General features: G+C 45.1%; 1 protein-coding gene across 1 annotated transcript in view; it reads left to right on the forward strand.

Moving 5' to 3' along the window:
- Positions 1 to 897: 897 nt before the first annotated feature.
- LOC127632710 (synaptotagmin-6-like) overlaps positions 898 to 14,008 on the forward strand; it is a 48,903-nt gene continuing 35,792 nt past the window's right edge. The window contains exon 1 of the mRNA XM_052111447.1: positions 898 to 1,096. Coding sequence (XP_051967407.1) covers positions 898 to 1,096 — 199 coding nt within the window. The remainder of the gene's footprint in view (positions 1,097 to 14,008) is intronic.

Below are 14,008 nucleotides of genomic sequence, written 5' to 3' on the forward strand. Positions count from 1 at the left end.
AGTTTTGTTAGTGTAACCTAGTCAAGAAGAATACATTTCCTGACTTTAATATAACCAGTTAATTTAGATTTTATGAAGCACATTTTGAGGTTACCCCATCAAAACATGTTCTTCAATCCAGTGACTTTTAGGGTTCATAAACAGAGCGTAAGGGATTTTCCCTGTCTGCTGCTTTTTACGTCAAAACTCCCTGAGTTACTCGCAAGTGAAGGGCTTGGGTCTGTGCTTATTCTTTCAGACAATCAGCATTGTTAAAACATCATTCTTCCTGTGGCTCCAGAGTAAATAGTCACAAGGAATTTATGGCTTAGGTGATTGTCTCAAAAACCAATTGTGTTCAGAACTGAGTGCCTAGACTTTGGTATTATTATAGAAAACCTTCACAGCATCATAAAGAAATTAATCATTATTATACAAGGGGAAAAACATAGTAGCTACTCTAGCTACTCTATTGATCTAAATAATAGAAAGAGACTATAGGGTAGCACTGGGGAACGAAGTTTATTTTGTTACAGTCAGTAACAGAATTGTTGCAAGGTAATTTATGGTCAAGCTAGGGAGAGGAGTGGTGGACAGGAGGAGGAGCTCTCCTTTACCCTGTCCTATGTGAGAGTGACAGAGGATGAGAGGACCAAGGGGAGGGTAGTGGACAAACACTGGCATAAAAATCTCCAAGAAATCTCTGTGTTGATTTGTGGCTGAGAGGAAGAACTAGACCAAACGTGGTGCTCCCAGAGCACCTGGGGGGTATTACTGCTTCATTAAGCCCCTTTCTGAACCCACCCACCCCAACACAATCACTCGCCCACATGCGAACATCCAAGAGAGAGACTTAGAAATACTTGCATCTATTTTTGATGTGCTACGATCACCACTGTCTACTCCTCTATGTCCTAGATGATAAAGGGAGAGAAGGTCTGGATTTGGGCTCACAGAATGAGTGCCATCACCGTTGAGGAACAAGACATGTTCTGTGAGAAGGCAGTGGCCCTCATCCTTGACCTCTGCCTGGATGACAACTCTTTCCTGGACTCTGCAACATGCCAGGATTTCCTGGTGCTTCTAACCAGTGAAAACCCCAACATATCCAGCTCAGGTAAACACTGGCTATGTTTACATGTACACCAATACTCTGATTATTGCAATAATCTGATTATAAGGAATAATTCAATTAAGATGTTTACATTATTTGGGCAAATCTTGTTTACATGCTACTGGCAAATACTCTGATTTTTCTCTGAGAAATGTTATGTTTTAATGCTTTTTATAAAATAATATTACAAAAAAACATCTTGTTGCAGATATGTATCTTTAAATACAGCTTGGCATAAGGAAAATTAGTCAGTCAGTTTGTGAGTATTTTTGAACGATTTATTAAAAAACTGGTTTATAAGAGTAATTTTCGACTACACTGGATGTGCTGTCTCTTTTGATTCATTAAAAAGAATCGGTTCATGAGAGTCATTTGTTTGTCAGATTACACTGGTTGCTATATCTGTTTGGTTTTACTAAAAATAATAAGAGTCACGTTTGAATTGGAAAACTGATGGATGATGATGTGTTCTGCTCGCAAGGACAAATTAATTTGAACGATGTACTTGCCTTTTTATCTCACCCACATTCAATTTAGACTAAAAACGGACATTTACAACTCAGGAAAATATGTTTTCATTTGCTGTGGGGCTGTCGATTCTGCATTTTGGGAGCACCACTAATGGAAAACAGTGCATGAAACGAATCGGTTACCTTACGTAACCTCGGTTCTCTCTAGAAGAGGGAACGAGTATTGCATAAGCTAGCTTACGCTATGGGAAAGATTCATCTTTTCTGAGATATTGAAGCCAAAAAATTATCCTTAATTTTGTATCCATTGTCAACGCAGTGCAGCAACTGCATACCTTGAGCGGGCTAGCTAGCGAGCTCATAGGTTGCTCTGCGGCAACTGCTGCAGCCTATAGACGAACTTGAGTGAACTTGCTTCCAATGACAGGTGCCCGCGCCGTCACTGTATCAAAGCCCGCCAAAACGGGCGTGGCTAGAGTGCATATAAGCGTAAGTTCGTAGGCTGGAACCCTGGTTTTCATTGAATGAAGCGAAAATCGCTCGTGGCCGGCTCATCTAGAGAGAACCGAGGTTACGTTAGGTAATCGCTCACGGCCGGCTCATCTAGAGAGAACCGAGGTTACGTTAGGTAACCGATTCGTTCTCTTACGAGAGGTTCTCTCGTATTGCGTAAGCTAGCTTACGCTACGGGAACCCATTGTCAATGCCGTGCGCGCCAAGCATCCACTGCATGAGCCCCGGGGTGGGGGACCCGGGAGCCCTTGTGAGTGGGGAAATAATATTTGGCCGGCAAGAGTGCGGGCCAGTGTGTGTGTAATACATAAGCACATAGTGGGAAGGGAACGACAGAGCGGCGGTGACGGTCTGTGTGGAATGTGTCCCATCGGTGCAGCTCACCAGGGGAGCTGTAGCGCATTAAACCGCTAGTAGTTTTGCCTGCAGGGCGGGCACTTCCAGATTGTAAAATCTGACAAAGGTGGAGGGGGAAGCCGAGCCCGCTGCCACACATATGTCGTGAATGGAAATCCCGCTGGACCATGCCCACGAGGAGGCCATGCCTCTAGTGGAGTGAGCCCTAATGCCTAACGGGCATGGTAGGTCTTTTGACGCGTACGCGGCAGCAATAGCGTCCACTATCCATCTAGACAGTGTCTGTTTCGAGGCGGCGAAACCTTTGGTGCGCCCTCGAACGAAACGAAAAGCTGCTCAGAGCGTCTGAAAGAGGCGGAGCGCGCAGTATACAATCTCAGTGCTCTGACTGGGCAAAGGAGATTGGCGTCGCGTTCGCTATCGGATGCTGGCAGTGCCGATAGGGAAATGATTTGTGCTCTGAAAGGAGTACCGATCACCTTGGGGACATAGCCGTGTCTAGGCTTTAAAATGACCTTGGAGTCACTTGGTCCAAACTCAAGACAAGCAGCGCTGACAGACAGCGCGTGAAGGTCTCCCACGTGTTTAACTGATGACAGGGCAGTCAGAAAAACGGTTTTGAGTGAAAGGTATTTCAAATCCACGGATTGAAGCGGTTCGAAAGGGGGGGCTTTCATAGCTTCGAGAACTACGGAAAGATCCCAGAAAAGAACCGATGGGGGGCGCGGGGGGTTCATCCTTCTAGCTCCCCTGAGGAAGCGGATGACCAGCTCGTTTTTTCCCAGTGACTGGCCGTGCAGGGGTTCAGCGAACGCCGCGATGGCCGCCACGTACACTTTGAGCGGGGATGGGGATTTGCCCTTATCCAGCAGCTCTTGTAAAAACACGAGCAGCGTACGCACACCCCACATGTCCGTGGGTCCAGGTCTCTGTCGGTGCACCATTTTGAAAACACAGACCATTTGGACGCATAGAGTCTTCTCGTGGAAGGGGCTCTAGCGCGTATGATAGTGTTTATTACTCCTTCTGGCAAAGCGACGGTAGTCGCTGATCACCCACGCGTGCAGCCCAGCGTCTGGGTGGGGATGCCAGATCGTGCTGCGAGCTTGAGAGAGGAGATCTGCTCTCACTGGAATGGGCCACGGGCTGTCAGTGACAGCCGCGTAAGCTCCGGAACCATGTCTGATTCTCCCAGCGTGGGGCTATGAGGAGCACCGAGTGACGCATTTCCTGATCCTCTGCATTACCTGTGGCAATAGCGAGACGGGAGGGAAGGCGTAAAGCGGGCGGTTGGGCCAGTCCTGGGCCAGCTGCCCTCGCTGAGAAAAATACTGGGCAGTGAGAGTTCTCTTCTGACCCAAAGAGGTCTATCTCTGCTCTGCCGAATATGCTCCATAACTTCTGGACTGTTTGAGCGTGCAGGGACCATTCCCCTGGGGAAATATTGTCTCTGGACAGTCTGTCTGGGCCGTCGTTCAGGTGGCCTGGCACGTGCGTCGCCCTCAGCGAGCGCAGGTGGCACTGGGACCAACTCAGTATGCGTTTTGTCAGATGGAAGATTAGATAGGATACCACAGATCTGTTGTCCGAACGGACCAGGAAGCGCGCAGCGCATCGACCGCTATCATTTCCAGACAATTTATCTGAAGGAGCTTTTCCTGAACTGACCATAGGCCAAAAACCGGAGAGCTCTCGCGAGACCGCGCTCCAACCCGCGTTGGACGCTGCCTGTCGAGATGACTTATCGGCGAGATACAGCTCCCATCGCCACTCCCCGCTGATACCATTCGCCACTGCCCAGGGCTGCAGAGCTGAGATACAGGTCTGAGTCACTCTGATCGGCTGGCGCCCGTGGCCCAAGCCCGGCGAGACGCTGGTGTTTAGCCAATGCTGAAGCGGGCGATGCACAGTAAACCCAGCTGAAGTACTGCTGCGGCTGAGGCCATGTAACCTAGCATTCTCTGAAATTTTTCAGAGGCGTGAGGCTGTTCATCTGAAAGGACGCTGCTAGTCGCTGAACACGGCGCGCTGTGTAGATAAGCGAGCCGCCATCGCCATGGAGTCTAGTTCTATTCCAAGGAAGGAAATTGCCTGACTGGGCTGTAGTGAGCTCTTGGTCCAATTGACTGCAAGACCCAAACTGTTCAGATGACTGAGGAGAACTGTCCTGTGAGACAGAAGCTCTGTATGTGACTGTGCCAAAATCAGCCAATCATCCAAATAGTTCAGAATTCACAAGCCCTGACTCCGCAGGGGTGCGAGCGGCGCATCCATGCACTTCGTGAAAGTACGGGGTGCTAAAGACAGGCCGAACGGAAGGACGGTGTATTGATAAACCTGGCCATCGAGGCTGAATCTCAAGAATGGCCTGTGACGGGATTTATCTGAATCTGAAAGTAGGCATCTTTCAGATCGAGAGAAATAAACCAGTCCCCTGGCGACATGCGCCAGGAGTTTCCTGATTGTAAGCATTTTGAACGGTCTTTTGCGCAGCACCTTGTTCAAAACCCTGAGATCTAATATTGGTCTGAGGCTGCCGCCTTTCTTGGGGACAAGAAAATAACGGCTGTAAAACCCCGACTCGCTCAGAGAAGGTGGCACCTCTCTATGGCCCTTTTGCACAGAAGGTTTGTTATTTCTGAACGAAGCATGCAGGCTGCTTCCGTGTTCACAGTAGTTTCGAGCCAGCTCTGAAGCGGGAGGGCGGCGATTGAACTGTAGCAAATAGCCCTGTTTTATTGTGCTTAACACCCATTTGGATATCCCTGGGATAGCTTTCCATGCTTTGAAGCGCAACGCTAGAGGGTGAATGGCCAAGTCGCCCTGATTGCCGCACACAGCGAGCTGAACAGAATGTGTGAGCGCGCTTACTGTGCTTATGCATGACTGCTCGCAGACAGCAGGGACAGGCTGTTCTGTGAGTGACTTCCTGATTGAGGTGAATGGGGAAAGAGTCACATCTGTGAAGTGATGCGCGAGCATAGTCACGGGCATGGGACTTACATACAGAGAGGTGTTTGCTGGCCGTGTGACAGAGCGGGCAGAGAAGGGGTACGCGCACAGATTCGTGGGCGCGTTTATTGACTCTAACACTCGAGCTGGATGTGCCTGCTTTATGTGAGTGGGCTCTGATAGGGACACGGGAAGTGTAATGCTTGTGTGTAGGGGTGAACACTGGATTGTGGGCACATTTTCTACACATAAGGCATATTTGCTTTTCACAAGATTTCTTTGGGTCGCCGTGAAAACGGCATTTGAGTGCAGGCAAGTGGGCAGTATCACCGGCTTGTTGGCTGCTGAATCCACCACTGCAATAGCATGAGAGAAGGGGACTGACAGGGGGCGAAGCTTTGACGGTGGTCCGGCCGCGGCGGGACTGAGCCGTCGTTTCCTTAACAAAGCTAGGAGGACTTTGGTTGCTCAGGTTTCAGCGCAATCTTAGGCCGAGGCCCGCGGGGGGGCGGCGGTCTGCGGAGGCTGTCTGAGCGTGTTCTAGGGCGGCCGCCTTGTCGACGCTGAGAAGTCTGGCTTTGCTGAGCTGGGCGCTGTGAAGAGGCTCGTGCAGGAGGCTGGTCACGTGGGCGGCCTGCAGAGGAGCTAGCGCGACGAGGCAGGAAGAGATTCATGGCTTGGGTGGCTTTCTGGACTTCCGAGAAACGGTCAACAATGCCACTCACCACGGAACCGAAGAGACCGGACGGAGAGAACGGCGCGTTGAGGAACGTGGAGCGTTCAGCTTCTCCCATGTCGGCTAGCGTTAGCCATAGGTGTCTCTCGGTCACAGTCAGCACGGCCATGCACTTTCCTAGGGCTTGAGCTGCAGCTTTGGTGGCGCGAAGGGCGAGATCCGTCGCGCTCCTTAGATCTGAAACAGCCTCTGGGTGCCTGCCTTTCTCATCCCACTCTCGAAGAAGGTCCGCTTGGAGGATCTGTAAAACGGCCATGGAATGCAGAGCAGATGCGGCTTGGCGGGCGGCGCATAGGCGCCGCCAACACAGGCGGAAGTAGTTCTGCAGGCCTTAGACGGAGCACTGGCTTAGACCGCCATCTCGCGGAGGGCGGGCAAAGGTGTGCTGCTACCAAATCCTCGACCGGGGATGGAAGAGTAGCCCCTCTCGGTGGCGCCGTCCACCGAAGCAAGAGAGGTGGAGACATGGGATCGGTTCCTGGCCGAGAGAGGCGCGTTCCACGATTTAGAGAGCTCGGTGTGGAGTTCCGGCAGGAAGGGAGCGGCACGGGCAGCAGGCGGCGCGCAGCGACGGCTCTGAAGAAAGCAGCCGTCGAGTCTGTTGGGAGCCTGCTCAGAGGGCGGTGACCACTCGAGCCCGAGGCGGTCGACGGCCTGTGTGAGGAGGCGCGTTAGTTCTTCCTCGACTCGGCGTGGGTCCTGCTGGATTCCTGGGCCGAGGAGAAGGCTTGGGAGCCTGACCACTCCTCGCTGTCCGAGCCATGATGGAACAGCAGCCCTTATCCTCCGCCTCGCCATCCGAGATGGCAACAGTGCGGCCGCCGGCGGCAACTGTGCGTCCCGGGGGCAGGGAGGGTGAAAGCGAGGCTCGAGGGAGAGGCTCCGGCGAGGTAGTCACTTCTAACACCGGTTCCGCAGCCTTTGGGAGCGGGCGCTTCTTTCTGCGCGTGGCGAACGAAGGCGCGGGCGGCTTCGGTTTTGAGTGCTTCGAGTCGAGCCCGCAGGGTCGACATCGGAAGCTCCTCGCAGAGGTCGCATCCGCCGTCAGCGAGGGCGAGCTCTGCATGTTCCAGTCCCAGGCAGAGAGCGCATATGAGGTGGCGGTCTCCGGCGCTGAGAGGGGCGCGGCATGAGGCGCAGGTGGTGCGAGGCATCTTTAAAAAGAACGGCGACGCCGCTTCTGCAGTTCAGAGATGCGAAGAGCTTCGCTGAATGGATGAAAATCAGGGTTCCAGCCTACGAACTTACGCTTATATGCACTCTAGCCACGCCCATTTTGGTGGGCTTTGATACAGTGATGGCGCGGGCGCCTGTCATTGGATGCAAGTTCACTCAAGTTCGTCTATAGGCTGCAGCAGTTGCCGCAGAGCAACCTATGAGCTCGCTAGCTAGCCCGCTCAAGGTATGCAGTTGCTGCACTGCGTTGACAATGGATACAAAATTAAGGATAATTTTTTGGCTTCAATATCTCAGAAAAGATGAACCTTTCCCGTAGCGTAGAACCTCTCGTAAGAGAACTGCCATTTCGCATAACACTGAGAAATAAGTGTATTCAATATTAGGTAAAAAATTACAAAAAAGAAACAGCTGTCTCTAGAAACTTGTCAGTCAATCATTGTTTTGAGGATTGAAGGTTATACAATGCTTGAAATTGCCAAAAAATGTAAGATTCATACAAAGGTGTACACTACAATACACACTTAAAAGACAAAGGACAACTGGCTCTAACAAGGACAGAAAGAGATGTGGAAGGCCAGATGTACAACTAAACAAGAGGATAAGTACATCAGAGTCTCTAGTTTGAGAAATAAATGCCTCGCATGTCCTCAGCTGACAGCTTCATTGAATTCTACCCGCTCAACACCAGTTTCATGTACAACAGTAAAGAGAAGACTCAAGGGTGCAGGCCTTATGGGAAGAATTGCAAAGAAAAAGCCACTTTTGAAACAGAAAAACAAAAAGAAAAGGTTAGAATAGGCAAAGAATCACAGACATGGGACAACAGATAACCAAGCAGACAATTTTAAGTAGGGTGGCACATTTTGAAAGTAAGGTTACAAATATGGAAAATAATTCATTAATGATCATTACAGTTACCTGGAACTTTTTTATTATTATTTGCCTAATGAGCATGCTTGTGTTTGATGTTTTTCTCCTCTGAAAAAGTTATGCTAGTCATTGGTGATTTAGATCATTTGCAACAGTGTCACCTTTTTTGACGCTGTCTAATGACAACTGCACAATTAAGCACCAGACAGAGAAATTTCATTGATGCTCTTTACAGAAAGATTAATGTAGCTGTCATCCAACGTATTGCTCCAGACTACAGGTTCACAGCAGCCGTGCAAGGTAAAATTGACATGAAATGAAATTTTGGCATAAGATCGAAGGAGCTGAGATATCTCTGAGTTGTCAAGTGACAGGAATGTCCAAAGCAATACAAATTGAAATTAATTCCTAGTCTGGAAAGATACCACAGAGGAAGACACAGAATCTAATTGTCACGCTGACTTTCTGTCACAAGAGAAATCACATAACACATGCAGGCCCTCACCTGCATCATATCTCCGAACACAGGGATAGTGATTGCCACAGTCTGTTATCCACAAATAAACACGAATCACTGGTGCCACAGAAAACTTAAATGCTAGCTCTTTAACAGTGCTTATTCTGCATTAGTTCTTAAGCTACTTTAAATTCATAAATACAGTGATAAAAAAGGCAGTAGTCAAGTGTTTTGATTTCACAAATAATTTAGTCTGTAACCTCTGATGATATTTACCATTTATCTGCCTATATTCAGGAATTGACATTGATAAATAGTTTTATGGCTATTTATCTTTCCTTTTTTTGGGGGGGGCGATAATAACATTATCCTGCCTATAGCATGGCTAGTTAACAAATGAATTAATGCATGGCTATGAAATATTGATTTTAGCTGAAATTATTGTATTAGCTTGTGGAGAAAGCAGAAAGACAGAATACAAGCAGCTATGGTGGAAACATGAGTTTCCCGGATGAGCAGTCAGTTATACAGAGTTGCCAAGTACAATGATAGTTATTCATAAACATTTCACTGCTGAATGCTTTGACTGACCAATTAGAATCAAGTATTGCAGAAAGTCATCTAATAAATTTGCGATAGTGATCAGTCAAATGTACATTATCACCTATCAATTATCTCTATACGCTATACCACTTTTTCATTATACTTACTTCAATACTTTAGCCAACCTGGTCCCAAGGACTACATTTTTAGTTTTAAGCGGCTCGTTGGACTTATCACATCAGTTTTCTGGCAAAATAAACACTAGACGGGCTACAACAACGATTACTTTTATTGACTTTCACACAACTCACAAGTAAAATGGCTGATTTTCCGTTCATAAGCAATTTTCAGGACTCTGTTCCTTGCACAATCTTAGGACATCAAAACAATTTTACCATAGGGCATAACTCATAATGCAATATATTTTAACATATGCATTGCATAACCAACTATGTTTACAAGCTTATTTAACTGAAGGACCAGAGTATGAGTCCAGCAGAGCATGAAAGTCAAAGCGTGATCCGAAATTGTCATAGAGGCATCACCATATGACATTTTTGCTTCAGCAATTGTATTTTCACCTCACATTTGCTTTTATGGTCTTTCAGGTTTTAGTTGAAAGATAAGGTTAGGGACATCAGTTTTTCTTTATTTAAAACTCATTGGACCATTAACCTCAAAAACATCATCTGTTGTTCATCTCACATTTGCTTCTATAACGCTGTCAGTTTAGGGTAGAGAGGTCAACTTTGTTGATTTAAAAATCAATAGAGCACAAACCTTAACAACCTCATCTGTTTCGGAGAACACTTAACTTGCTTTTAGCGGCACACAGCAGACATTTCACCTGCAACATTATGGGGATATATACCTATAATAAACCAAGCAATTTAATTTTGAAAAAATTTTGCCAAAGTAACGTAATTTTCATGGGTTCAGGCTGACTATAAGAAACCTCTCATTTTATAGTAAACACAAGGCTTGTAATGTCATAGTCATAATGACTAAGCTCTAATTAGGAAGGAAGTGTTGAGTTTATGAAGGGCGCTGCCTGCTGACTTGACTAGGGAGTGGAGGGAGGCTCTGGAACCTGCAGTCCACAGGCAGTAATATTAGATGAATGGAGGCCTGCCGCTGGCCTCCGCAACCCCATGGTGAGAGCTGCACCCAGCCTGCCAAAAAGCAAAAGGTCATGCATCAGGAGAGCCAGGTGGATCAGCACTCACGCAATGCCAAAACACCACACGATAGAATAGGACCGCAATAGAGGAGGCATCTGAACGGTGCTCTGCAGTTTGCTGCTAATTGTCTGGAGCAGTTGTCCAACATCTACTTAAACAGATTTCAAGTGGTAGAGCATGTGTTAGTGCAGCTGCACTGTAGCATGGAGTGTCATGTTCTGTTATTGTGAAGCCTTAGTTTTCTCATGAATGAATATTTCAAAGATTTCAGATGTAAATTGAAATAAAAAAGCTGTTTGTTTAATAATTCAGGTATTGCTTCCTAATTTTCAAAGAATGTTTCTATAATTCACATTGTACACAGGGCTGGATGCTTTCTAGCCTATACATGACACAAGATACTCTTCATGTGAATATTTCTCAGTCCTGGTCCTGGAGTACCCCAGCAGAGCACATTTTGTTGTATGTATCCCTTTATCCAACACACTTGATTTAACTCATTAGCTTGATAGTAGAGTGAACAATGAACTAAACTGGATGTATCAGATAAGTGAGACATCCAGGACCAAGACTGAGAACCAATTTTAATGGGTTAGGCCTAGATGAGGTAATATGCTTTTGATCAAAAACAACCTGAAATCAGAGTAATTTTTACATTGCGCATTCATGACCGCTTTGAGTGAAGCTTATTTACAGTGACTTGTGTATTCACGTGAGAACTTGTGTTGTCTTTAGCACTAAACAATGCAATTTCTCGCATGCACATGAGCCACTGTAAACAAGCTTCTCTCATAGCACACATGAATGTACAGCATTCAATGAATACTTGGAATATGATGCACAATTCACATGGACTACTTTTGGGTCTTTTTTTTTAAGCTTTAAAGTGTGTCACTATCAGCTGTCAAAGACGGACCTTAATACTCACATTTTGTGTACTGCATAAAATTAAGACAATTATTGCAGATATTAAGGTAACAACTGCAGGTTACCACTTTTTAAAGTGTACCCAAATCCCTGGTAAGAACTGAAGCTAGCATTCATTTGCACCCTAAACTAACATTTCATGTTCATTGACCAGTTTACGAACCTGAGTTTGTTTGTTTGGTTGGTATGAAAGCAGTTTTCCAAACTCGAGTGAACTGCGGTTCGTTTTGAAGTTGGTTTGAATGCAATCCATCGTAAATTGTGGAAGCAAACCACTTTTGATAATGTATAATTTATAGTACAATCCAACATGATCACACAGGCAATCAACATATTGCTTCCAAAAGTTCATGAACACTTAAATCAACCCTTTCAGCCAAATTACTGACAAATGTGGAAATTTTTGTCTCAATTCAAGGATGAATACATTTCTCTAGCAATACTGATTGCCTGTTGCATGAGCAACCCCAAAAACATGGGTTCTGGAAACTGGGAAATAATCTTGTTCAGATAAACAATGGTGAGTGTGATTCAGAGGTTGCATTTTCGCACAATTCACACATTTTTATTCCACTGATGGTTTAGGGTTGGTATTTGGATGGGGTACCGTTAAGGGATAATTCACCCCAAATTAAAATTCTCTCATCATTTACTTACCCTCATGTAATCCCAGATGTATATGGCTTTCTTTCTTCTCCTGAATAAAAATTAAGATTTTTAGAAGAATATATCTGCTCTGTAGGTGCATACAGTGCTAGTGGATGGTGACCAGCACTTTAAAGCTCCAAAAAGCACAGACAGTCATAGTAAAAGTAATCCAGTGGTTAAATGAATGTCTTCTAAAGTGATATGATCACTTTGGATGAGAAATAGATAAATATTAAAGCCTTTTCACTATATATTTTTTTACTTCTGGTCACCCTCCAATGTGCATTCATGAGAGGACCCAGTGCACCCTGTGATTTAAGACCGTTGTCATAGATGAGAGAATTGAATTTTTTTGGTGAACTGTTTCTTTAATCTGCATTAATATGTTTTCCTGTTGTTTGGATTACATCATTTACAATAAACAACACAACTCGCTTTTGGCGCCACTCTGTGAACATGTCCCTTGTAAACTGAAGCTCACTCACGCAATACATACAACAACACTTCCAGATTCAGCCATTTGGGGCAGTGTTTCAAATTTCGGTAGGCACAGACTTTCAACCTACTGATGCTGATTTCACTGTGTGATCAGTCTCTATAGTATAATACAAATCTCATAGCTGCTTATCTCCAAATAAATTGTCATCAGACAGCTAGTGTTCTTCAAATCTCTTGCAATGTATCAGTGGCTGACAAACGCAAGTGTCTTTCTCTGCATGTAAAGTTTATGACACAGTTAAACTGTTATTGTCTCCTCCAGTGACTTTACTGTTCATGGTTATAGTGGTAAAAAGCTGATGTTCACTGTGGTACTCGCATGGATGACACAATCATTCTGCGGTTCAGATCCAAAAGTACAATGTGGAAAGAGACCAATGAAAAGAGAAGGAGGATGGAATTAACTTTTCAAGTGTGAAAATGCCCTAAGACAGTAAAAGCCAATATAATGCCACTCATGTACAATACGGTGACGTTATGTTAGGGATAACCATCTTTCTCACCCCATCTATATTGTATAGAAACCCTTAAGGTTAAATCAATTACATTTCCTTTCAAACATGAGAAGAGGGATATGATTGAATGTAATGGTTGAGCAAACGAGAGCATGTGGAGGGGGTACCTAATTTCTTTCCAGTAGTGTTCCGACCACTGAAAAGATGAAGAATGCTGGTCACATTTCAGAGTGTCACCTCTCCTCCTCCTGTTTCTGTATCACACTGAGCAGAACATTACTTTTAGCCACTGTTGAATAGTTTTAGCAGTTTTAGCACACTGAGCTCCACTGCTGCGAGCCATAAAACTACTACAGTCGTTATCGCATTATGTGTTCATGAATAAATAAAACAGTGAGTAGACTCAAAACCAGCAGGCAAAATACTCTATATTATGTACTCCTCCCCTCCGAAGCAAGAAAAATATAGTTTTTGTGGCTAAGTGTGTGGGTCAGGTTATACAGTATTTAGCCATCATGGGGACCAGCCAATGGGACACATGAAGCTTCTTAAACAAACTTAATAATGTCTTGGAAATATTTATGTAGCCGGTGAGTTAAAAAGAAACAACACATGATACAATAAATAGATAGATCGATAGATCGATAGATAGAAAGAAAGATAGATCAAAAACAACAAGCGTGAATCAAAAATATATAAACACATTTAAAATATGCTGCAATAAACAAACTGAAAAATTAAAGCAAAGTCATTAGAATTGCAAAGAAAATCATGTTTTAAGTATTTTCTGCCAACTCTAGGAAACAATGTGTTGTCCGAGTAGGCCATTATCATAGTCTGTTAACATGTACTGAGTCTGCTGAATTTAGTTAGTAGAGTTTTAGTTTAGGCATTATTATTTAGACTTCCTTATTTGCGGCATATCTTAAAAAAAATACTAGGCTGGGTTGGTGTGGATGTTTGATGCAAGTTTTTACTTGCTGTACCAATGTAGTTGCGAGTTCAGAACCATATTTCATTAAATATGTCCAGGGGGGAACTAAGAAAGAACTTTGCACAATCCTCTACGTCACATACAGCAAGCTAAATCTGTGTATCTTTAACACCCTCAAGGATAAGATTAACAGGT

The sequence above is a fragment of the Xyrauchen texanus genome, chromosome 39 (genome assembly GCF_025860055.1).
Source record: "Xyrauchen texanus isolate HMW12.3.18 chromosome 39, RBS_HiC_50CHRs, whole genome shotgun sequence".
Taxonomy (NCBI): domain Eukaryota; kingdom Metazoa; phylum Chordata; class Actinopteri; order Cypriniformes; family Catostomidae; genus Xyrauchen; species Xyrauchen texanus.